Raw genomic sequence first — 26,271 nt, 5'->3', positions numbered from 1 at the left:
ATCAACATAACAGCATGTGGTGTGGTTTACAGATCACTGATTGGTCTGTGACCAATATTAAACATTAGGTTGTTTAACTGTATAAAAATGAAAGGGTAAAAATAGGTCTCCAATGAGTAGCAGTTTATTTCTATGTTAGCAAAAAAAAGATGTATTCCTGCCGTGCTAACTTCCTTCTTGCACTGGAGCATGCTCCATTTAGTGGCAGTAACAAGGGTTACTGTTCATCATTACGTTTGCAGTGCACATATATACTACACCCAACTGCAAAAAAATGGAAGTTCTGCTTAGGATTTCAGTTACAGCAGGATCCAGGCGTAAATTAAGTGCTTCTAAAGTCTGAAATAGTTCACTACATCAAAAATATTAATGGAGATAACTAATTATTATTTAGTTATCATCACAGGCAGCACTGTCTAGTATTAAAAAACACTGGTATTTCATTTTATCTCTAAATATTCTTCCTAGTTACAACTGGATGTCAAAGGTGTCTTGATTTCAGGAAATTATGTTGTCATAATCTAACATGGAACCACACTACAGTGTCAGCAAGAAATTGTGATAACCTCCGACAAAGGATTTAACACAGCCTTTTTCCAACATACATTGTTCTTTTAGTAACATAATACTGAGAGATTTTAGGAACATTATATTGTTGTGATTTTTTTGCTATGAAGCTTTTAGACTGTAAAAAACTTAGCTCTAGTAATTTCCAGCAAAACCAGACCAGTAGAGAATATAAATGAAAGATAAAATCAGTCTCCTCTGTTTCATCATTCCCGTTTTTTGTCCCTGCAAAGGATCCACATTATTTTCTAAAGTTTCTGCTGAAATTAGCTGAAACAGGACTTATAGCTTACTATATAAAACCTTCCTAAATTAAGACTGTGGGTGTGAGGATCTGGCAGAGGATCCCAGTAGACCTCTTAGGCCCAAAAGCAGAGCAGGGAAGGACAACCTTGCTGTTTAGTCAATTTAGGAATTTTTTTCTTCACTCACAGGTCTATGTCACAGATACAATATCTCATATTTCATCATAACTTCTCAGTAATACTCCCAACACATACAAACATTCTCAACAATGTGCATATTGTTCAAACTGAGACAATTTTTACCTTTAACTAAATAATCTCTCAAATTTACATTTTCTAAAAACAATTCTATAGGAACTTCAGTAACAGCTAAAGTACTGTGAAGAACTAAATCCAGTAATTCAGTGTGGGTTGACATTTTCCATACAAAATTATAATGTGAAAAATGTTAATGGTCTTTTGTACGTAACAGCATACCAAAATTTAAGGTATGAGTAAAATGTTTTAACTCAAGAGGGGATAAAAAGTAATGCTGTGTGTTCCAGGTTATTTGTCTTTGCTTGCTAAAACACTTGGAAACTTTTGTCCAGCACAAATAACTTGTAAATAATTTTGACTCCTATTATGTTATATTTAACAAGTCTAATTTTAGACTTGTCCTGCTTTCTTTGCTTCATTTGGTTTTGCTTGTCCTGCTTTGAAACCAAAGTACTTTATCATGACTAGACCTGGTCCCTGCTTGCTAAGACACGGAAGTGATAGCTAGGGTATACATGATTTCTGACTACATGGCAGATATAAGTCTACATGATTGTGAAAACATAACTTTTCGAAACAAATTCAAATTTTTAAAATTGCTGTATTTACCTCAAATACTATAATGATATTTACAATCATATGAATTAATGTATTTAATGGAAGTTTAAATGGATTTAATACTTGATTTCTAAATAATCTTGAATAAATATACCTAAAAGCTGTATAGTAGAGCTGTCTTTTCCAACTTAAAAGCTTATACATCTACTGCATATTAATACTATTTTCAGAAGATCTGGGACAATTACATGCAAGTAAAGCTTTGAAATGAACAACATAGCATACCCCATAGCCATTAACTACCTTATCAAAAATAACTGACAATAACATGCCAACAAAACCACTTAGGACTGTCCCCAAGTCCTTCCCATTTCCTTAAGACTAAGAAAAATAAAGCAACTAGAATGTATGCCCTTGTGGTCAAAAAATTTAGACGATTTCAGATTGAGGGAAGGACCACCTTTCAATGCAGAGTCTTTCTCAAAGGCAAAGTCCTGCCAGTTGCTCACTTGCTCTGGTATCCATGCACTTCCACTTAAGAACTACAAATCACAAGAATGGCAACATGGGACAGATAGTATGACATTCTCTGCCAGAAAAAAAAATCCTGGCTTTTGGTGCTCACTAGTCAAATACGACTGAGAAGACAGACAGAAAGACAGCCTTTCCAAATAGCCACGTTAGTTTGAATCAAATAGCGCTGCAAAATGTTTTGCCATATAACAGACAACAGTGTCTAAAGTTGATACATGAGCTGTCAGTTTGTGAACTAGAAGCATGCATCTATCTGAACCACTTACATCACACTTAAGAGCAAGAAGACGGGGAAAAATGGCCGATTTGGGGCAGGGGATAAGAATCTGAATGTGCAGCTATCTTCAGGACCTTATACACCTGAAGTATTCAGATATTAATGAGGACTTCTGTGATGAGTTGTATTTCAACCTTCAAGTAATGTTTAGTGGAAAAAGTTCTATGTCAGACTGAATATTTGCCATGAACCTTCGTCATTCCTTGCAGCAGATCATCACAACTAGAAACCACTGTGAGTACAAGAGATTAAAACAACAGGAAACTCTTAAACACAGCTTTATGTCATAGATAGGTCGTAGGAAAGAGATTATAATCTGTTTCACAAAACAAGCATTGATCTCCCAAAGGGAGAGCATTAAGTAAACTGCCAAAGATGAGAAGTCTACAATTTGCTCAAAAAATCATATCCGTGAGATGTACAGAAAAATGGAAAGCTATTTAAAAAATAAACATTACTGGTGAAAATATGCTAAAAGAGATTGAAGATTAGGAGATTCCAAACTGCACTGCTCTTTGAGTTACAAATGGAGGCAATGATTACAAAATATGCATCTACACAAAATGAGGAAAATGAGAACTGTGTCTCACCCATGCAGTTGTTTTTGAATAATAACATGATGACTTTTCTCTCAGGATTTTTGTAATCTGAAATATATTTGGCCTTTTTCTTTTTCCAGAGAAAGCAATTTTTATTTTATTCAGGAGGTGAGGAATGCATAAAGTATTACAGGCTGCTCTTAAGTGGACTGTTATCCAAAGATGCAGCTGGAGTTGCTCAGTAGGAGACAAACAGACACTTGTTAGTATTATGGTTATGACAGTCATCTGAGAGAGGAAACACCTGGGCTTTAGTCCCTGTTCTCGTATTTCTATACTGAACCACTTTCCAAGAACAGCAAGAGACAAAAGCAGCTTTACTCCACTGTGCAAGTTTGGTAATCAGAATCACTCCAGAACAAAACTTATTGTGGAAGTGACTGTGAAATTAATCTTATTGTATAAGACATTAAAGTGATTCACGAAGTTCAAGATTTCTGTGCAAGTACTGTACCGAGTATTTTTAATACATCAAGTGTTACAAGGAAATCTGATTCTTCTTTCTTGACTGCAAACTGTTTGCTCCTTCAATGTGTGGTTTACTTAGAAGGGGAAAGTGCCTGATTTGTATGTTTTACTTACATTCTCAGGTGTTACACAATCACCTTTGTTACACCTTTGGAGACAGAATGGTCAGTTAAGATTGACAAGGAACGTTAAGGTGGGATAGAAGGAAGGGAAAAGAGGAGGCTGCTTTTCTCTGTAACAAGTCCATATGTTCCAAAATTTTAGTAAACAAATGTAGGACATTACAAATTGACAGCTCCCTTGACCTATCTCCATTTCTTGCACCAATGCAATACAGTTTTGGTCTTTTACTGTAGGTCCAAGGTTTGTTACAGAACAGCAAGAAGTGTTTTGTGGCCTACAGGAGGTTGGGAAATAAATGTCTTAAAATACTCTTACGAATTAAACATCTACTATATGGCTGACAAAAAACTGCAAGGGGTGAGAGCCAACAATTTAAAAACCTTCTTCCAAGATTTGTTCTGTTTCAGAGCATTACCCAAGAAGGTGAACAAAGTGCACATCACTTCATGCTCTCCTCAAGAGCCTAACTGGGCTGTTCAGGAATTAAAAAAAAGCACTTCCTCTTCATAAATCTTGTCATGACTGGGCTATCCCAAAGAAAGAAAAAAATCCCACCAAAATTTGAAATAGAAGATTTACAGATGTAGGAACTAATAGCAGAGCAATTAAAAACTGTAAAGGAGAATACTATGGTAAGTATAGTGTCTGCTTGCTAGGTTACCTGCGAGAGAAGCGATGAGCAGTACACAAAGTGCCACACTGTGAAGGCAGTACAAAAGCGGTAGAAGCTACTGGAGGAACCTGAGTGTGAGAATGGGGGAAAGAAAACCTGTGAATACACACCTACGTAGTGCACTGACCGGACCTCAGTGCTGGGTCAGTAGAGGGATGCATGCAAGCAAATGAAGTATGCCTTCAACAACTGTCAGGACACAGAAATAGTAACCAATGAGCTTTCTCAAAACATATTTTTAAGATAAAGCAAATCTGAGACATAAACAAATTCCAGGTGGTTTAAAGCTAAAGTTTTTCTCCTGTCTTCATCAATGTGAAATAAAAAAAGCAACCTTGAGCTTTTAATGTGTAGTATTGTTCCTCATAGCTTCCACATGTAGCAGAATACTTAATTTTAGTAATAGTTACAGTTAACGCACACTTCCATTTTTAAGATTTTAACATGTATTTTTCATTGTGTTTCCAGCCACCAGCATTTATTAAGTTCAAATGAATTATGCAGAGCACAAAACATGTTCCAGTCTACTAAATGACTCACTTCAGTAGTCCACCAGGCCATTCGCTGCAAGGAATATTTGTTCATCCTCGTCCATACTTAAAAAATAAATCCTTGCTGGCACAAGTCCAACAGTTTCCAGCTTGCTAGGCTCTCAACAGGAATGATTTTGGAAAACAAAACCCCTTCACTCGCAAGGGCTGCCACCTCTTGCGCGGAGCCCCCGGACACACCGTTCTGCAGAGAGTGTGTGGAGTGGGGTGAAGCTGTGTCACAGCTGGCAAGTACCACTACTACAGTCACCCTACGGCTCCTCGCTGCCAAGCAACACCTCATGGAATAAAAAAAAAAACAGACAGTGCTGAGCATACCTCCCTCTGCTACTTCTGTTTCTCTGTCAAAGTGCTGGTGGGTAAAGTGCTGAGAAGCAGCATTTCCTCACTCAGGCATTACTGGGAACTGAGACCGAGTAAAGGCTTTCCAGGCCTGGATCACACTTCAAAAGCAGGCTCTTGCAAATATAAATCAAAGGCTGAAAGTCTCCTTCCACACTGTACCTAGCATTTGTATTATATAAAGTGGGTGAAAAGCAGCCTAGTTTTCCTAGAAAATAAAAACCACCAAACGAGTTCCCTGAACAAAAATGGCATCATTAACTGAAAAGTAACAAAAAACCCACACGCAAAACCAAAACAAAACCAAAAAAAGAGCATTCTCTTTACCCTTTCCTCTCCGCTATGCCTGGATGAAGTCACCGGAGTCGAAATACACTGGCGTTCACGGCCTGTGCAAGGCACAAGGGGCTGCGTCCTGACCTGCCCAGCGCCGGTCACAGCTGGTTCCAGCCGGCACTGAGCCAACCTAGGCCGCAGGAGAAAGATCCCCCGGGGCACCAAAGGGAGGCAGCCCAGTCACAACCAGGGAAGACAGGCACCGGCCGCCCATCACGGCTGGAGACGTCCCCTCCGAGGGAGGCAGCGCGCCTTGCCACAGCGGGGGCCGGCTGAGGGGAGGGCGCGGATTCGGGCCGGCGGGCGGGCTGCGGCCGTGGGCGCCTCACGGCGGGGTAGAGGCAGCCGGAGAGGCTGCAGCCCGGCACGTCAGGTAAAGCCGTTACGCACAAGGCGGCAGAAACTGTTACACCAAACGGCCGGAACCTGCTAGCCCCTCACCGTCAGCTGCCAGGGTGAACGTCCGTGGGCTGCGTGTAACCTGCAGTGAAAATACACACGGTGTTTTCTTCCTTCCTTGGGAGGGGAAAGGTACGTATTGATGTAATTGCGCCCTTTTTCTCACTAACAAAGTAAGTGATCAGAAGCTTGTGTTTAATTAAGTAAAAACACCTGACTCTGGAATGTTTCGCCTGCAGTGTTTTCCAACCATTTTGAACAGTTCAATCTTTACCCCCTTCTTTTCTAGGTTAAATATTGAACAGTGGGTTATTATTTGTAACCAAGGAAAAAATTAAGCACTGAAAAGATATAACCTAAAAAAACAAGCTCCCACGTGTAAACTGCAGCACCTGGGTCTGGCTGTGGAAAATAACTGCTTCCCAACTCCTAGTTGTCACTGATCTCCTCCTCCCCACCACACCCTAACATCCTGGTTTCTGCAGAAAAAGTAGGTATGGTGGCCAAATAAGGTCCATGGGATCAAAACATCGCACAGCTGAGAAGTGACCAGGCAATCCACATATGATATAAATAAATTCTGCTGCTATCATTATAGTAACAGTCTGTGTTTGGAGTTCAGTTTTTTACAGCTGTAAGACATCATACGTTTAAGGCTTTTTACAGTAAAACTAGTGCCTTCCAGTAACCAAAAATGAGCTCTACCGCATTTAGTCTCTTTAAGATATAGTCCTGAATACATCAGGTGAAGTCAGTCAAATTCATTATTTGCTTTCAATTTTAGATGTTGCCAAAATTTGTTCTGTCTGTATTTTCACTTTTTCCTAATACTGTTACGGCCCATTTGGATGAGTGGGATTCCTGAGACTCAAGGCAGACTGCTTCTTCCTACTGTGTCCAGTTTGCCTGTGAGACTTCACTTCTACCCTTCTACCCTCTATGCATAAGGCTAAGGGCCAAAGTAGTTTTAGGTCAAACAAGCATAGAGTATTTATACATTAACTCTAAGCTTCTGAGCTCCTGTTAATCCCAAAGTAACTTTCATTGCTGTTGTCTGATATTAGAGGAAATGGACAAGCTGGTTATTCAGGATCAAAATAACAAGCTGTCACGCACTGAGAAATAAAGTCTCTGGATTAGCAAGGGATGGTTTCAAAAGGGCACGTATGTAGCTCATATGTAGCTAATCAGAAAAAGAGGTACCAGAGCCTCCAATGAAAAAAAGGAACATAATATGAGAACTACAAGTACAATGAAGCTAAGGACAAAACGAGTCCTTTCTTCACCATGATTTTGAGGAAATATTTGTCAACACAAAAGCACAGATTTCAGCCTGGAATATTTTTAAAACAACTGATTTACAATATAAAATCAGGTACAGCCCTCAGATTAAATGCTGACCTCTTATTTTATTAGCATTACAGGATCCCAGGGTAATTTAAAAAAAAAAAACAAAAAAACAACCATTTGTGTGGACAAGCTCCTAAAAAAAAATAATCTATTTTACAACAGCATAGAAATAATAGCTGCATTTTGGGAATGTACTTCCTGCAGTTTCTTTCACCAGGGACACCTTTTTCCTGTCCCTTTAAACTCTCAATTCCTTCTTTTAGCAGCCACTGTGATAGAGTCTTACCTCTGAATGGCTGGGAAGAATGCGGTGTGAGTAACTCTTTTCAGAAGCTGCCATCAATTCATCTTTAAGGAGAATCCTGAAGGAGCAGTTTGTGAGCTCTCCAGCTGGCATCTTCCTCCAAAGAGATCAATCACATTACCTCCTCGACATGTTCAACTTCAACCAGTCCAGGAAGCAAGAGCCCCAAGTTTGTTTTAAAACCTGTGTCTCCAGCTCAGCAGTCTTGCAAGCCATTGCTATGCCACCTGGCCTGCTCATCAAACTATTTATCATTTCCGTTAATGCTGCCTTTGTGCTGCACAGGAAGAATGCAAGCAAATGCGCTTTGCAACAGGCTGAACACATGAACCTTTTTCTGTACAAAAGAACACTAATGCCCTTTTAAAGGCTACTCCTATCTTCAGATTCTCAAAAATTTCAAAAATAATAATATATTGCTTTGCAGAGTTACTAGAATAGTTTCTCTGTTTTCAGCAACTTGTTTCCTCTCACACCTCTCTCTACTGTTCTCCTTCCCTGACAGCCCCCTGCCCAGTTTTTCTGGCTATTTCTCAAAAATATCATTGTGTATTGGTCTTTGAAAGGGGTGTGGGTAGAAGGGAGGAGAATGCCAGTTTATTGGATATTGATAGAATGCTTCACATCGACCAGAACAGTTCATTACTATAAAATGATTCACAGATACTGAACATCCTGAACAGATTATCCATGAATTCTCAAGATCAGTGTTATCATCCTTGTCCTCTACTTAAAAAACACCTCTAGTGAAAGGATTAAAAAGAAAAACAGTGGGTTGTTCTATGTTCTTTGGATATAACAGCATAATACAGAAACACCGTTAAGAAAAATACAGAGAAAATAAAGATAAAGGGAAAAGACAGCTTGATGGACCTTTCTCAATTATCCATATTTAGCCTTTTTACTACATTAACATCATTTCACCCAATTCTGGCAGTATAAAGCATCCTTAAAATTGTCATCATTTATATTAAACCCATTTAAATACAGTACTAATGGTGTGAACTGTCTTTAATGGAGGAAAAGCTTTAAGATACGTAATCCAGAAAAATTTATCTTCTTACTGTAAACATAATTACTACAGCTCCTTATTACCAGCTTTAGAGTCCAACATTTTAGCAGGATTTTTCAGTGTTGTAGTTGAAGCATTGGAGAGTAATCAGAACACTACGTGTGTGTGCATGTATATGTATATATATTACAGATATTACTGTATTACAGCTTTATACCACTTGCAATCTACAATATTAAAAAAGCACAATTAGTGGAGGTGATGTGAAGAAAGGTTCAAAGATACCCAACATTACATTGACTTAAATTATTTTTTTATTGTTAATCTTGATTCCTACCAGGAAAATGATAGCATTGTATCAGAAAAAAAGGAGGAAAAGTATCTGGTAACTGACTTTAGTAGCAGTTTTGCTAAAGCAAATTCTGTTTAACAAGCCCTTTGTCAAGAACTATGGCTGGTCTGTTTAGAATAACTTCAGCTGAAAATTTCAAAATTAGATTCATTAGGGCAAGCCAAGATACACTAGTAACTCATGATAATAATAGTATTTGCCAGAATGAACTCTGGAAGTCTATTTGGATGGCAACATTTCCTTCTGGGGTAGAAAGCGTAGATGTATAGAAGCTCTAATATGTCAAGCTACCTGTAACTATGTACTTATCTCCTTATCAAAGCATAGAGTAGTGACCTACTGCCCCAACTTTTCTTCAGAGATACAGAACTCCTGTTTATAAATCAGAACACCCTTAGACTATGTTGACATGTACTATCATATCTTGGTGAATTTATTCCAAGCTTCACTATCCCTATATGTGGCCTTCCAGCTATACAAACACACTTAAAGAAGGTACAGTGCTTCAAACCCAGCAGTTTATGTTTTTAGAAAAAATAATTTGATCATCAAGTTGTGTTGTTTGGGGTTGTGGGGTTTTGGGGGGGCGGGGGGAGTGTTTTGAGGAAATATATTTCTTTTGAGCATATCACTGAAAAGAAGTTTTAGTCACACTGAAAAGCCAGTTCTGGGTCACCAAGTATGAGAGGACAAATAAAAATTACATTATTTCCAACTGAAAATATTTTTCAAAAACTATCTCTTGGCATGTAGCCATGCCAGTATTCAAATAAAACTTTTCAGCTTAGGTAGCTAGTTGTCTCCTGGCATTTCTTTTCCCAAATCAGCATCTTCTCAGAGTTCTTATTGTCTGGACTAGACTGAGACTAAATCTTCTGCTCCAGATAAAAAACTTCCATGTAGAATAATGGTACTGATGCCAGCAATCCATTTACTGACTTAATTGTCTGCTGAAACAAGATTGCTAGGGCTAAGAACTATGCCTCTCTCTAAACCTCTCCATAATTGTGGCTATGATGCAGTCTCCCAATATTCATCTTGCCCTCATGCTGACATATTGAGGTGTGTGCTATTCTGTGTCACACATAGCTGGACATTTATCAAGACGATCAGATAGTTTTACATGAGCTCTAAAGCTCAATATTTAGAAGCATGCAATAGCAGTATCTTAGATGTTTATTTTCATGTTAAAGGCTTTACTGTTTCCTTTATTAGAAGTAAACTAATTCAAACATGAAGTTTGTATGGTAAGGAGGGACATATTTGAATGTCTTTGGTTCAAAATTTGACCTGAGCTTTAAAGGCTCAGTGTTAGAGTTGATACCTGGTGTGCCTTCACATCCACACTTTAGGATTCAACTGCATGCTCAGGTATAGTAATTAGCGCCCTCTCAGCACATTAGGAAAGAAAGTCCAGTCCCCAAACTTCAGGTGATCCTTACTTTGTATGTGGAAGGATGGACCTGAGTCAACACCTTTATCTCCAGCAGTCTTACCCATTTTTGGTCAATGTCAGCTCAACAGAGGCTACTTTGTTCGAGAACCTAGGATCGACAGTGATCATATAAATGGTATGAGTATGTGTCACCAGACTGAGGGGACTTTTCTTTCATTCCTTGACCTGCACTTCCACAAAATTATGCTGATATAACCAGTGGTGTATTTCAGGAGGACACAGAGCACAGTAATACTAATATCTGAGAAAAATGCTCCTTTCTAAAACAAACAAAAGAAGGCAGAACTGTGTTTTTAACTAGACATGTGTGTGCATGTATGTATATGTATTTGAAGTACAAACCTCATTATTATGAAAGATCTAAAAGTGTCTAGACTAAAGACAGAAAAAAACTTTTTTAGACTAAAAGAATTTTCTATTTGAAATAATTACTTAGTACAGGAAAGCAGAAGTGTTCAAAATTACATTAATAATTAATATTGAGGTTTGATTACTAAAATGCCATGTATAGGAGAGACTAGCCTTAGGGTTAAAAATCATTGAACAAGAAAACCAGAGATCCATGTTTAACTCCACAGTCAGATTTCTGTTCTGATAACTGTGCATATCATTTAATTTTTTTGTGTCTTGGGTCTTAGCATCTGAATGTTAAATCCATTTTACTGCTGTTTCAGCATAACCAGCTGTAATTGAAGTGCAAGGCAATAATCAGCTTTATTGTTTTCCTTAAATATGCTAAGTGAGCACGTCAGAGCACGGGTGCGAATGTCTTTTATAGTTAGTTTCAAATAGCCAATCCCAATTCAGCCTATTTCCAGTAACAATTCTTTTCTAATAATGGCTTTTCAGCACTGCAGTGAAAAAAAGTCCTCTACCCCATCCCACACAGTTCCACAAGAGGGAATCAATGTGGTGCTGAAGTTCAGAAAAGGCCTTCAGTTCATGGAAAGGTTTTGATCTTGAAGATCACCCTAACAAGGTGAAGAAAATAAGGGTTTTTTCATACCATCTGAGTACTTAGCAGCTGCAGCATACAGCAGCTAGGAAAAAAAAAGGAACTGTCCATTCCTTCCCTCGCCTCTGCACCTAATGTGTGAAAATATAAGGAAAAAAATAATTTCTTTGAAGAAAATATTGAAAATTAAGAAAACATTAAGCCTTTTATATTAGATTTGCCATGTTTTTCTGGTCTCCAGCAACATGTAACATTCCTTTACATATGTGGCTCTATTATGATACACCTGATTTGAAATACTGTTATTACTCAGTTTTCCGAACATGGTTTTTTAACATTTTCAGAAAGCTTTATCTTTAATTCAGTGTGATGATGGTGGCAGCAATGACAATTAACAGTCCTCAGCATTTCAAAAGAATTCTTGTAATAGTGTGAAATATGATCTCTCAAGTGACTGACATCTATAAGCAGTGCAGCTTAATGAGGGTGAAGAGGAAAAGAGATATCTCCTACAGTCAAAGGACAAAACACCTTTCGTCAAAACTGTCAGAATCAATGATAAAAGAAGCAGTAGAATACATTAGCAATTTCTAGCTACACCACAAAGTATCACTGTTGTATCAAACTATACAAAACTAAATAAAAAAATAATATCTACTAGAAATCAAAATGGATTTGGTTGGAAGAGAAACACAAATGAACATTCTAAACTGTAATTTACACTAGGTAAGCACATTTATTTTTGGAAACAAAAGCAGTTATACTTTTGCTACAAAAAATGGTAAGAGTGCAAGAGAAGAAAAATCTGTATTTGAAGCTAAAATGTATTAAGATGGGAATATTTGAGCTGAGACTGATGTAGAGCAATTCACAAAGAGGTTGGCATTTTAAGTGCATTTCACAGTGTTCATCCAAGCAGAGGACAAAATATGTAATACTGAAGTAGGAGTAAAAGTGTAGTTAAGTTTGGATAAATTTGAATTCTAATTTATGCCCCATGCAAGATGTGATACTGATTATGTCTCCATTTTCCTGTTTTCATTTTTCACTTAAATAGTTTTCCTGACACATTTTTCTATATTTGAAAATAGTGAATAAAATTTTCCAGTCTTCATGAAAGAATTGTTTTGATCATAAGATCCCTAGCCAATTTTCCGTAATATTTACATTCTTACATTTATTCAAACCCACAAAAGCAAAAAAATTTAAAGTACCGTTTGGAATATGTTCATTGCTAATGCAATAATTTCTGGAAATACTACCTCTTCTGTTCTTTAGGCTTATAGAAAAATACTCTAAAGTACCTTACGGATTTATTTTATTTTTATTTTAAACTTATAATTTTCTTTTTTAATACCATGTCTTGTTGCAGTAAGTCCAAATTCAATTCTTGGCCAAAACGGGGTAGCGGGCTGTGGTACATGCTTTCCTGAAAGGTGGGCTGGACTCATGCATTCTGTTTAACTTGATGACATTTACTTTTCTTTTCAGAAAAATTAATTAAAATCTCTATTTAACATGCTGTGCTAAGCTATCCCATCTCGCTCTGCATCTTTGATAGGATTTATATACAAGTTCATTTACTTGCAGAGAGGTTTCCCAGCCACCCCTTCAAGAACAACCAGTACTGTGAATTCTGCATCTACTTTGTAGAACCAGAATAAAAGCTAGTTAAAATTGCACAGGTCAAACCAGTATAAATATACAAAAATACACACAGGTATAGTTTTCAACTAAATGTCATCTAATATAAATCCAATTTGAGGAATCACTATCAATGGAGTAACTTAATAGTAGTTTATAATTTAGTATTTCTACACATTCGATAGAGACATTAGTCAGCATCAGTGGTAAGGAATAGTCCTGATAGCAACCTTAAAAGGTCACCATGTCTTTTTGTTCTGTCCAGCAAAAACAGCAACAAACCACCAAACCTCATGAGATGGAGTTTCCACAGCCTTTCAAGAATACCTGTTATTTTGTTCTAACCTAAATGTTCCTAGCTAAATAATTTCTGCTACAATTTTGAACATGCATGTCTTTAACTCTGCCATTTAACATAAAGGATAGTTTGTTTCCGTTTGCAAGACCTTTTTGTCTACTTCACCTAGACTAAACCAACACTGTTTTAGTCTCTCCTCCCAGGTCATGTTTTCCTAAGCCTCTGATCTGAAGAACTCTCGTCTTTCTTGAGATCTGCTGCAAAGAGCAATGCAATATGGTGTGATGCCTTTCTTATGCAGATTAAATTGGAATTACCTGGGAATTTCTTACACATGAAATTCCATGTCATACCTCTGAGTACAACTTCATGCTTTCTTTCTTGTAATGCCATTGTTGGCTTATCCACAATGACCACATCTTATGTTCAACAGATAACTATTAAAATACTTTAATCGTATTTTCTAGAGTATTGTAACTTCCGAGCTTATTACTTGCATATGTAATTTGTATACTCTTCATACCTGAAAATGAACCTTTTAAGTATTTCTTTTCAGTTTTGCAGTAAGCCGTAACCAATCTATTTAGGCCTTATTGCTCTTTTTTGCATCCATTTGACAACAGTTGCATAAGGAACCTGTTTCTCTAATTGGCATATAAGAATGTCACCTTGAACAGTATGACTTTCTTAACTCCGTATTTATCACATCTACTGCATTTTCCTTACCCACAAGGCACGTTGATCTGTTGAAGGAGGAAGTTTTACATTATTTGCTCTTGATAAAACAAACTTAATAGTTACTCATCACTTTGAGACCTTTGAAGTGTTTACAAGTAAATAGTTTATTTTTCCAGCACTTTTCCAGGAATAGAAATTCAGCTGACCAGTCTATTAAAAAAGCAAACAAACCATCATACTATAACTTCACTTTCTTCTACCCAATTTTAAGCAGGTTCCAAGTTAGGAAAGTAGTTATTAGGAATAGGTGGATGATTTAGATGTTAAGTGAACAGAAGGAACCAAGATAAATGTACTTCAAAATTTGGACAAATATCTAAGTTGCAATGAATCTGAGCTTGTCTACCTTTTCCAGACTTCCAGAACTTCACTTATCATTTATGAGCTCTCAGAAGGTAATTATTAACAGATCTAAGATTGCTTCATTTCAAAGTTTTTCAAAAGTGTCTTACTTAATTGATTTGAAAACTTAGGTCCCTTGACAACTGTTGTTTTGTTTTATTCAATTTCAGTATTATTTAATAAATCATCAACTGATCTGAATCTTCTTTGGTTTAGACTCCAACTAATTCTGTTGGCAGAAATTCCAGTTTTAATGACATTCACTTTCTTAAATTCTATTCGGTATATTTTGCTGTTTTGCACTTCCCTAATAATAAACCATTATTTTCCATTCCCAGGCATTGATTCACTATCAGAAATATCACAAAAACATCTTATACATGGGCATTCAGTATTTTCAGTATTTAAAAAGTCAACATACATTATAATGTCTTTCTAAGAATATTGTAAAAACTGTGCCCTTCTATACTCCTTTTCCCTGTAAACACCTAGTTTGAGATATTTGTTGATTTTAAAACCTTACCTTTGTTAATTGTTAGATGATTCTAAAAAGGATAGGAAGAAAAAGCCTTGTCCACTTAATTTTCATGGTTTAGTGGTTTGGTTTGGATCTTGATCCACAGCAATGCAAATCACAATAACAATACTCCTTTGTGCTTTTTATAATTACACTGTTGCTCCCAGCAGATGTCTCCTACTGTATTGTGGACTGATCACCCCAGATTATCTTTAAGAAATCTCTCCCTATTTCTGCCTGCTGTCTATTCTTGAACAAACTTTACCCTTCTATATCAAAATTTCAAACCTGAAATATATTCTACTGCATGCCAGCCATGTGAGTTTGTAAGTTTCTGTTCTATATCACCCAAATTGAAATCTTCTCTTCTAAACTCAGGTGAAATACACTGTTATTGTATCAATTGTTAAACATTCAAATACAGCATTCTCAACTAATTGAATTCCTTCTTTCTCATTCTGCTAGGAATAGACCTTAGTTATACAGATGCATTTATAGAGGAGAACAGCTTTTCACATAAAACGAGATGTTGCTTAATTCATTTACAGAAAAACAGAGACAAGAAGGTGTCGTGGTTTAACCCCAGCCAGTGACTAAGCACCACGCAGCTGTTCACTCACTCCCCCCCACCCAGTGGGATGGGGGAGAAAATTGGGAAAAGAAGTAAAACTCGTGGGTTGAGATAAGAACGGTTTAATAGAACAGAAAGGAAAAAACTAATAATGATAATGATAACACTGATAAAATGACAACAGCAATAATAAAAGGATTGGAATGTACAAATGATGCACAGTGCAATTGCTCACCACCCACCAATCAACACCCAGCTAGTCCCCGAGCGGAGATCCCCCACCCCCACTCCTCTAGTTTATATACTAGATGTGACGTCCCATGGTATGGAATACCCCTTTGGCCAGTTTGGGTCAGCTGCCCTGGCTGTGTCCCCTCCCAACTCCTTGTGCCCCTCCAGCTTTCTCTCTGGCTGGGCACGAGAAGCTGAAAAATCCTTGACTTTAGACTAAACACTACTTAGCAACAACTGAAAACATCAGTGTGTTATCAACGTTCTTCTCATACTGAACTCAAAACACAGCACTGTACCAGCTACTAGGAAGACAATTAACTCTATCCCAGCTGAAACCAGGACAGAAGGCCTTTTCAGACCATCTCATTTTATATCCACCTTTTCAGTTGCCTGTTCTCTAAAGTTTCTTGAACACCCTTTCTCATCTTTATAGCGCACCATTTATATTCTCCTTGAAGAGAAATTTTCTCCCTAGCCAAGATTTACTTTGAATCACTTACAAGCTTTTTTTCCTTAAACCTTTAGCATTGTTGCCCACCTACCATCATCCCACATCCAATTTACCCCCAAGATATTTATTTCACTTTTGTGTTAAAGTTATATTAACTGCAAAGGTGAGTATTCTTTCTTATTAGTAGTACAAGGAAAAAAGGCGATCATCTAGTCCAATTGCCTGACCACTTCAGGGCTGAACAAAAGTTAAAGCACATTATTAAGAGCATTGTCCAAATGCCTCTTAAACACTGGCAAGCTTGGGGCATCGACCACCGCTCTAGGAAGCCTGTTCCAGTGTTTGACCACCCTCTCAGTAAAGAAGTGCTTCCTAATGTCAAGTCTGAACCTCCCCTGGCAGAGCTTTGAACCATTCCCACTGGATCCCAGGGGGAAGAGCTCAGCACCTCCCTCTCCACGTCCCCTCCTCAGGAAGCTGCAGAGAGCCATGAGGTCACCCCTCAGCCTCCTTTTGTCCAAACTAGACAAGCCCAGAGTCCCTAGCCACTCCTCATAGGACATGCCTTCCAGCTCTTTCACCAGCTTTGTTGCCTTCGTCTGGATGCATTCAAGTACCTTAACATTGTTCGTAAATTGTAGGGGCCAGAACTGCACACATACTCAAGGTGAGGCGACAGCAATGCTAAGTACATTGGGAATAAGATAATGTGAATTTTAATACTGGTCCCAAGAAAGAAATTGTAGTTTTATTTACAAATCAATGCTACTTGTATACTACAGTAAAAATATCAATAAATTGACATCTTTCTTTTTCCTTCATTTGAATTAAAGCACAGAGTTCAATACTGAAGACCAACACAAAACATTTTTATTTCTGAAGTAATTTTTTCCAGCTTTTACTTTGGCTTCTGTTCATAGATGCAACAGATTTTTTGTGTTTATACTCATTCACCCAAGACCAAAACAAATGTTAATTAAGAAAAATCACAGAACCCTGTTTATATCAATTTGATCTGCCTAAAGCATTAGTTGGCAATACAAGTGTCACCATAATTTAAAGGCCCCAGCATCTAACTGTTCATGTATTCTTTGTTTTGGAGTTCTCTGAGATTCACAAAATTTTTTAGAATTTATCTAGTCTCTTTTCTTTAGCACAAAGATTAGAATATGTACTTGAAATTAAGTTACTGCTTTGAGACCAATTAAAACCATTAGGATATGCAGCTGATGAACATACTGTGTTTTTTCCACTTTTCTTTCTTAAAGACAATTGAGTGTAGCAAATCTGTAAATCTGAAATGACTTAATTAGTATCCAGGGACAGTTTAGTGGGATTTAATTAACAAAGATACCATAAATTACTTTAAGGAAAAAAACCCAAACTAACCAACTTCTCATTACATCCTGCTAGTTTGGTTGGGGGGAGTGGGGGTGGTTTTGGTGTTTGGGGTTTTTTTAATGGGAAATTCTAGTTAAAAGGAATATACTTTGCCATTTAGAATGATCTCAGAAAGCAATACTTATCTTCAGACCAGCAAGAAAAGTGTTCTAGAGCCTCATTCCAATTTTTTGTCTGCACAACAGATGGACTACATTAAAAAAAAAAATCTTGAGAGCTAAAATAAAGGGAGAGACTAAATCATAGAAGGAAGCAAAGTATAGTTATTATTTAATGCAAAAAAGTCAGGGGCAGGAGTATTCACAGATTCACAGAAAAAGGTCTCACACATTTTTTCTTCCCTGAAAGAACAGACTCATCTGCCTACTGTCACAATACCTACTCCATAAAATACTACCAGGGCAGAAGGCTTTATTATAATATTAAAACCTTTGCACATTCTATAATTTTTATTTCTATTAACTTGTCCCCACTGTAACAGACTGCATCTTTTCTTACTGAGACAAGACAGAATTAAGCTTTCTAGTTTATTCATCTGCTTCATCCTATTTGTAGAGGCTTGAGTCTTCCTTATTACACTGTATTCAGCCTGATCTTTGCTCTCTCTAGTGTTATTGATCATATCCCTTTAGAAGCATCTCTGTCTATTTCAGCATGACACAACCTCCATTTTCTCCTGTGCCAACTTATCCTGCTTTCCTCATGACAGGCTCCTGAACATATGAAGCAGGTATGATCAGCACAGAACAACCTAGTATTCTGAGGTCCAGACTGGCATGAGGAGCAATAGGCAGACTCCGTAGGTTAATCTTCTCTGACTTAGCCATTTCTGCATCATAAAGCTGTGGAGGGTTGGGGGCAGGGTCTAGTTGCTACCCATAGCGCATGAAAAGCAACTTCTTCATGTCTTTTCTTAGATTAGTAGCAAGATGTACAGCTATTCCTCCACAGAGAATACAGGGAGAATATTTCGATGAGGGATACAACCCAGTAATGGGTGTTCTTTGTGGCAATCTTTTAGGTGTGCAGATGTTCATTATTGCAAAAGGAGCCTGGTATTCCAAATTTCTCTCTTATTTCAAAATTGGCTTTAACCGTGGACTGACTTCCCCTGTACCACCTTCGTACCACACAGTCTCAGCTCAAATTGGATCCAGATCAAATACAAGTGGTGGCAGTCTATTTTGCACATCTCATCGCATGGACATTGTGAAGGCAGCTACACTAAGGAATGAAAAGCACACAAAAACACTATGGAAGATTGCATCTACGCTTACATAGAGTACCTCGTTTAACAGTACGAAAATGCTCTATTAGAGTCACATAACTGGCTTTCCTTCCTATAAGATAGGAGCATGGAGGATCGCATACAATCGGACACAATGGTGTTGTCAAGAGGCAGCTGAAGTGTGCACTTGAAGTATCAGTCCCCAGGGCATTCCTGGGAATGACACTAGAGTTAACATGGGCTTTTACTGACTGCAGTGTGTCAAATAACCACACAGCTTTTTCCATTTGTGTTTACTCAAGAAGACATATCCCATTCTGAATGAATGAAGAACAGGGACACAGCTGTTATTAGAATGCTTTGAAGTGGATGAGGTATCTTTCCATTATTAGAGAAGTAAAACTTCAACAATTCCTTAGAGAATTCATAAAATGGAGCCCTAATAATTAAGATATAAAGACATTTCGAAAAATTAAAAAAGAAAAAAAAAATTCATACTTTCCCTTGGAATGGACCTACAGTCTTCCAGGATTTTGGCATATGGGCAACTCCCCATAATTTATCTTGAGAAGAATCCAGACATAGTTTATGCATGTTTTCTAACTTTTCTTCCTGTCTTTAATGAAAGTATCATCTCCCCTTGTATCCATGTTTATAAAGTAATACTAGAAATACATAAAGTAAATTTGTCACCTCAATAATATTAATTTTAACAATTAAAAAAAATATCACTGTAACTGCTATGTCAACATATGATTGTCTTGACAAGGGTGTACTTTGGGGAATTTTCCATTCAGATAAAGGAAATCCATAACACTAAAATTATCATTAAATAAAGCATGCATTATAATCTTAAACAACTTTTCAATAAAGGAGAGTAAAATGTCGGTGATTAAAGGAGAAACAAAGGAGGGGAAAATAAGAATGATATCCATCTTACATTAAGGAATCTCTGGCCAAATGGAAGAAACAGTTATAAACAGTGATAAATGTTTTGTCTTCATTGCCTTCATTTTAATGGATTTGAAATTAAGTCTTAAATGGCACAAGGAGTCTTACAACACAGTTTCTAAATATTAGCTGAAACTATCATATTCAGCTTCAGCCCTAGGTTCACAACTGAATATTTATATTATCCCATGGCAGGAGATAACCTCTTCTTCAGCTGAAGTAACTACTTCCTTTCAAAAGGTTCCCCTCCCACCACCCCTTGCTTCAAAAACCACCAGTTTGCAGTTGAGCTCTAACAAGATTTAAACTCTACTTCTTTAAGATTGATGGTTTCTCATAGCTAAGAGTTGTTCCCATATGTACTTCAAAGTCAAGCGATGGCGTGGACTTCCCAGCAGTGTGTTGTGCTTTTGAAGTCTTTGAATTATCCATAGGAGATGCTACTAACAAAGAGAAACTGACAGTCTTAAAAAAAGCAGAATTTAAATATACTTACAGCAAATGCCACAAAAAAAGAGAGGATTACCTTTTTAAAACTAATTCTTTTTTCTGTCTTTTCAGACAGGAACAGATCTCAAGAAAAAAAAGATGTTGTAGCTGGGATTACTGTTTATCAGCAGGAACAACCAATATCATAATATGAATGGTCTAGACACTCCAGAAAGAAATATAAATTTAATGCAAATACTTCCTGAAATATTTTTATGCCTTATAATTAAACTAAATAACTCAATCTCCTTATTCATTGTCAAATTTATTTAAAATTTATTTGAAAAGAGCTCATGGTCTTTTTTTTTTCTCTTAAATGTTAACAGTAGTTGCAGGTAGGTCAAGTAGATCACAACATACACAAGAAAATTCTTATCCATCCACCTGACCCCCGTCATCCATCTTCATTCCTATTTCTACTTACATCCTGACTTGAAAACGTACTTTATGAAAAGATCAGATCTAGCATGACTGTTAACAACATATCTTTTTCAGAAAACATGGAGTTTAGAGAGCCCATTAAACATGATTTTTTTTTTTTTTTTTTTGGGGGGGGGAGAAAATTACTTGAAAATATTGAGCAAAGCGGTTTCAAAGTATTAAAACATACAACTTTTCTAACTGAAAGGCCTGTTTTAAAAGGTAACCTGTTTATTGTAAAAATAGTCTCCAAATTATTTAAATCAAAGTGAAATATTTCCAATTTATGTAAACCTAAGTCTCTAACTGTTTCACTGAACCACAAATAACTTTTTCAATCACCATTTGATTAAAATTTGAGGCTTTTTCACTTCCTGTCCTATTTCAGAATAATAATATATATATTAAAAAAATAAAACATGAATAAACAAGCCACATATTTCTTGCCTTAAGTCTGGAAAGCTAACCTTTTAGGGAGGCAGACTCTAAACTTCACTGCCTTGCCTTTTTTTAAAAAGACATGAAGAAAAAAATCAGTTATAAATAATTTTATGCACTGCCATCTCTGCTCCCTTCTCACCTCTTGATAGCTATATACACATCCTGTTTGAACTTAAATAATAAGCAGGCATTCTGTCCTGCTGTAACTGCTGTTTATCTAGCAGAGTTAGTCTTCACTACAGGTAGCCTCACATGTAACGCATTGTCTCTTGATCTTATTTTTTTATTTCCGATTTAGATAGATGGTAGCATTATGTAACAAGGGTGTCAACAATCTTCCAGTTCACTGAACCATGAGAAGGGTTTGAGGCTCACCATACTCTTTTCTTGCCAATGACAGTTCAACCAACATGGAAGAAGTTAGCAATATTTCTAAAAGTATTAAATATATCCCATTTGGCTAAGGACCTGCCTTGTATCTTCCATTACAGTCAGATTTTCCTCTGACCAGGGTCTGAGTTCTGACTGCCACTAGGATAGACCTCAAATCAAACTTAAGTTTTTAAAACATTTTTCAAAGATGTCACTGTCAAGGCAAAACAGAAGGGCAAAACAAATTTTAGGGTGTGGTAAGGGAAAGGTAGCAAACTGGTATATTTCTGCTGGAGAGTCAGTTCATTTTTAACTGAGGTAACTCATCTGCAAAATAAGCCTCCAAACTTCCTTTGGTTTCAATTCCTAGCAGCTAAAATCAGGGCTCCTCCTGCAATTCTATCCAAAAAAGCAGATACTGAAATTCCAAACAAATATGGTATTTGTTTTCTAACTTAACTAATGCTAGAAGCAGTGCTAGAGTTTAGGTCTCCTATTTCACCTGGCATACTAGTACATCTTTCAGGTTACCATATTTTTCTTCAAAATTTAAGTTTTAAATAAAGTCAAAAGACATAGCTGTTAGCAACTGGTAAGACACTGCAGAAAACACAGGTAGAGCGTGACTGATTTATTGACAGCTGTGAGCTCAAACGCACAGAATTCAGCAACTGAAGCATACTTATGAGAATACTTATGCTAATAAATCCGCATTATTTGTTGTACACTACCTTGCCAACAGAAATTCTTGTAATTTAGTTAAGATTTCTTAAATTAAGAAATATGAGTAGTGACACCCCTCCTCCCTCTCTTTGAACATGTGAATGTATCTGCACATAGTCTAAAGCTTTAGCCTTACCGGTGCTGTCATCATAAACAACAGTAACTGTTTTCCACTTGAAGAACTGCACAAGGTCAAGGATGGCACGGCTGAGGGAAGAGAAATCTGGATAGAGGCTGACATAGAAGGAGTCCTTGTTGTCTGACACCTGATGTTTCCAGCGGGTCTGGATATGTGGAACACCCAAAGCGTTGCAGATGGATTGCACAGCATTAGCTGAGGAGCTATGGGATGGTCCGAAGATAGCAGCCACCCCAAGGGACAGCTGATCGCAGGCTGAAGAGGAGACAGAAGTCTGTCAATGATGAAAGAAGGCAGTGTGCCAGAAGGTATTGCACAATTCATATTAAACAAAAGGCACTCCATGAAATATAACTTTTATTGCTGACAGAGCTCCCTTCTTGTGTAACACACCCACTTGCACAGATTTCAACCTCAGAATACTTTTCTAAGCTTCCACTATGAGCTGATGAATAGCAACACTTAACATCAAAATAGTGCTCAGCTACGTTTAATAAACACTTCTATGTCAGTGGAAGCCACAAAGGCCAGCAATTGTGTATCTTTTAAAAAGCACTGACAAGAGAAGAGATTTATGCTCAGCTGCATCTTACATTTGGAAAGGGGCCATATGGGACAGTATTCTAACCTAGGCTCTTTAAGCATTAACTTCTTCCTCAATCAATCAACACTATTTCTACTGAGATCCTAATTACTCAGGAATTGTACGTGTTAAGTAGATTCTAGTTTAGTATCAGGCAAATGATTGATTTTCTTGAAATGGACATTTGAATTTCTGTATCTGAAAAGTAGGCATATTGACTAGAAAAATTTAAAGGTCAACATCTTCCCTAAAACAAAATTAAATTGCTATCTGCTAATGAAAAAAAAAAAATCAGTGTCCCCTCTTCAACACCGGAAATACTCAGTTTTCTACACCTATATTAGTAAATAAAACAGGCCCTGAGAGTCACTGACACGATACTGCTGCATTCAAGTGGCTTAGCTCTCCTCTTTCCAATATAGGTTGGCCCTACCTATACTGTGCATTAGCAGTCTCTGGTCTGTATTATTTCCCACAGCATGCTCCAGTATTATCTTGTAGATTATTAGTTGGAACATGCCAAAAAGAAGGCAGGAAAATTAGTCAATACTGCAGACCAGTGTTTCAGCCCATGTCCTGCTCCTGTTTAGATCACTACCATAGACATAATCTTTATGAGTATGCAGTTATGAAAACCAACAGATTCTGTATCCTAAGAAAACATCCTATTTGGTAGCAAGAAGTAATGGAAAGTATCTCCCTAATCCAATCTCAATGCGAGTATTTTTATGAGGATTGATTAATTAATATTGTTACTCCACCGTCAATGTTCCTGATAGCTGAGGATACAAGCAATAGAAATACATCTTGCTGCATTACTTTTCTCAGCAAGTGAAAATTAATTGTGTTATTGTGCACATCCTTTTCAACATAATGAAAATATTGCTAAGTCTTTCAAGTACATTCCAGAAACTATGCTGGCACACCTTTTTATTACTACAGCGCACCGGTGGTTTAAATGAACTTCTCATATACGTACAGGATCTCCATTGCATTTCTGAGTGTCGGAGCAGGGCCTAAATGACTAGCTTGATAAAAAAACATTTATGCTAATATTGCCCTTCCTAAGAGTAATCAACAAGCTTTATGCAAATGTCAGTAAATGGGATCACTAACAACAGCAATAGCTAGCAGATGGCTTTTCAATGGGCTTTTTTTTTTTTTTCCCTGTTTCTGAGATTTGAATAATGCAATGCTTTCACACGTGATTTAATATGGCACTGGCTTTATCAGATGCATACCAATTTTTCTAGTGCAATGAGGGATATTTTGTTTGCATTTACATTATTCTTCACTGAAACAGTATCTTGGAAATACCATCTTGCCTTCAGATTGCTCTTTCATATAGTACCTTTAAAAATCCATTAATATTTCATCTATATTCAACTTCAAAAGTATGTGTTACTCAGAGGTCTAAGCAGGCTATTTCTGATGCAGCGCCTGCCTGCTCACTAATGGACATAATCATGAACCACAAAATGAGTCAAATGCTTAAACCTCATTGTTAAAACTCTGCTTTGGAGCCATCATAATAAAATGAACCATTTTATGTTAACCTTTAGCCTTTGATTCTGAACTAAAGCACCTGTCAGCACAAATGTAGTTGGCTGTGTTGTGAATTGATGAAGCAAAAAGCTATTAGCACTGGAAGATTACACAGATTTTGATACAGCCTGACCAGTTACAAATAGAGAATTGCATTCTCATCCAAGATGCAAGTGGAAACAATGAATACATACAATCTATTCAATATATTCAATCCATGGCACGTTGCCATTCTAACTTCAGCTATTATAGTCTATCAAGATTTAGCAACATAATATTAGGGCTAGCTCACACCTTCAAGCAAACCCCAAGTAAGGGCTAAAAGTAGTTGCATTGTCTCAGGAAAGGATTAAAGATTGCAGAACAAATTTCTCTGCTGTCTACATCCTCCCTCAGGAATGGAGAGAATCTCTCCCATTAAATTTCACACGACAGTGCGTGCTGGAGTCAGGAAGCAGTTGAATTTAGAAGATGAGGACGAAAGGAGAAAGAAGGGGCCAGAATTAAGAAGCAGCCCATTTATTGGCTGAGATGGAAAGAGTAGTCTCTCTCAGAACCTGCTTTAATCCAATGTCCAAAACACCAGAATAACAACTCAAAAGTACTTTGTTAAAAGTGTTGTTTGCCTCTCTCTTCTTCCATACACTCTCCTCTGCAAAGAAACCATATTGGTAGGCATAAATACTTAGCCCATAATATTTTTCATAAATGAAAGCATCTTACAATTACTAAACTGTGTATTTCTGTACAAAAATGGATATTGTCTATTTTCATACCTAACAACAGTCTATATTAGAATTATTTAGCAAATAAACAGATAAAATGGGTTAACAAGATTAGCTCTCTATGTTACAGCAAAAGAGAAAATTTTCTCATATTTTTTAAACTGAATCAGTATTATATTACACTTTTAAGATGTACTTCATGTACATTCATCCTAACACAGCAGCTTTTCCCTATGTAGCATTTCTAATGTGGCATCAAATGTTTTCATTCATCTTAGGCCACTATAACACCAGAAATCCCTTATTGTGTAAAGCTTTCATTATTTAACAGTTGGGAGTGGTATGCTGGGACCAGATCACTTGGTAAATTTAGGCTAGAAACCTGTCATAAGAAGTACAGGATGACCTCTGATTCTTTCATCCTTCTTATTTTCTTGTTAAAGATAACATTCATATGAAATTGGCTCTTCAATTTATAAAAAAAATGTTTTTAAAGAACATGTAATACAGTGTAAAATTCAGTCCTACTGAGTTCTGACACCAGGCTTTGCATTTTCTCCTGTAAATACATACTGAATTTGTTGGGGTTTGTACTTTTCAGGATATGGCAATGCTGCAGTGCAACTTGCATCTATTGTCATAGACTTGAACATAAAACAATCTGAAAACTTCAATTTTTTTGAGAATCAAAGATTTGAAAATTTAGGAAAAGTGTTCAAAACTATTTTTAACTTTTAATTTTTCTTTAAACAAATCATTTATAGTTAGGAGAAAAAAGCTGAACTCGGGCCTAAAGATTTACCTGAGAGCAAAATTCTTAAGCACAGACTTAATATTTAGGCTTATTTTTATGCCTTGTTGACATAAGATGCACAAAATTACAACTATTTGTTCCCCTTTGAAGCCCACACCTGCTAACTATGAGACATTCATATGCTAAAGGTATTTGTGGAGATGTACTTAAAGTGATTGAATGCTTAAAATTGAATTGGAGCTTTCTTCCAGGTTCACTAGAATTTGGAGGCACTTGGCATTTTCCAGGACAAAGTCTGGAGTTAGTGTTTTCTCACTCCAAAGGAGCTGGTCTCAAAAACACCCTA

At 36.9% G+C, this 26,271-nt stretch overlaps 1 protein-coding gene across 1 annotated transcript in view; it reads right to left on the bottom strand.

Annotated features, from left to right (window-relative positions):
- GRIK2 (glutamate ionotropic receptor kainate type subunit 2) overlaps positions 1–26,271 on the bottom strand; it is a 415,252-nt gene that overhangs the window by 260,988 nt on the left and 127,993 nt on the right. The window contains exon 3 of the mRNA XM_075046677.1: positions 22,316–22,573. Coding sequence (XP_074902778.1) covers positions 22,316–22,573 — 258 coding nt within the window. The remainder of the gene's footprint in view (positions 1–22,315; positions 22,574–26,271) is intronic.

Source organism: Buteo buteo, chromosome 15 (assembly GCF_964188355.1).
Source record: "Buteo buteo chromosome 15, bButBut1.hap1.1, whole genome shotgun sequence".
Taxonomy (NCBI): Eukaryota; Metazoa; Chordata; class Aves; order Accipitriformes; family Accipitridae; genus Buteo; species Buteo buteo.
The sequence above is the reverse complement of the archived record's forward strand: the minus strand, read 5'-3'. Positions and strand labels throughout refer to the sequence as shown.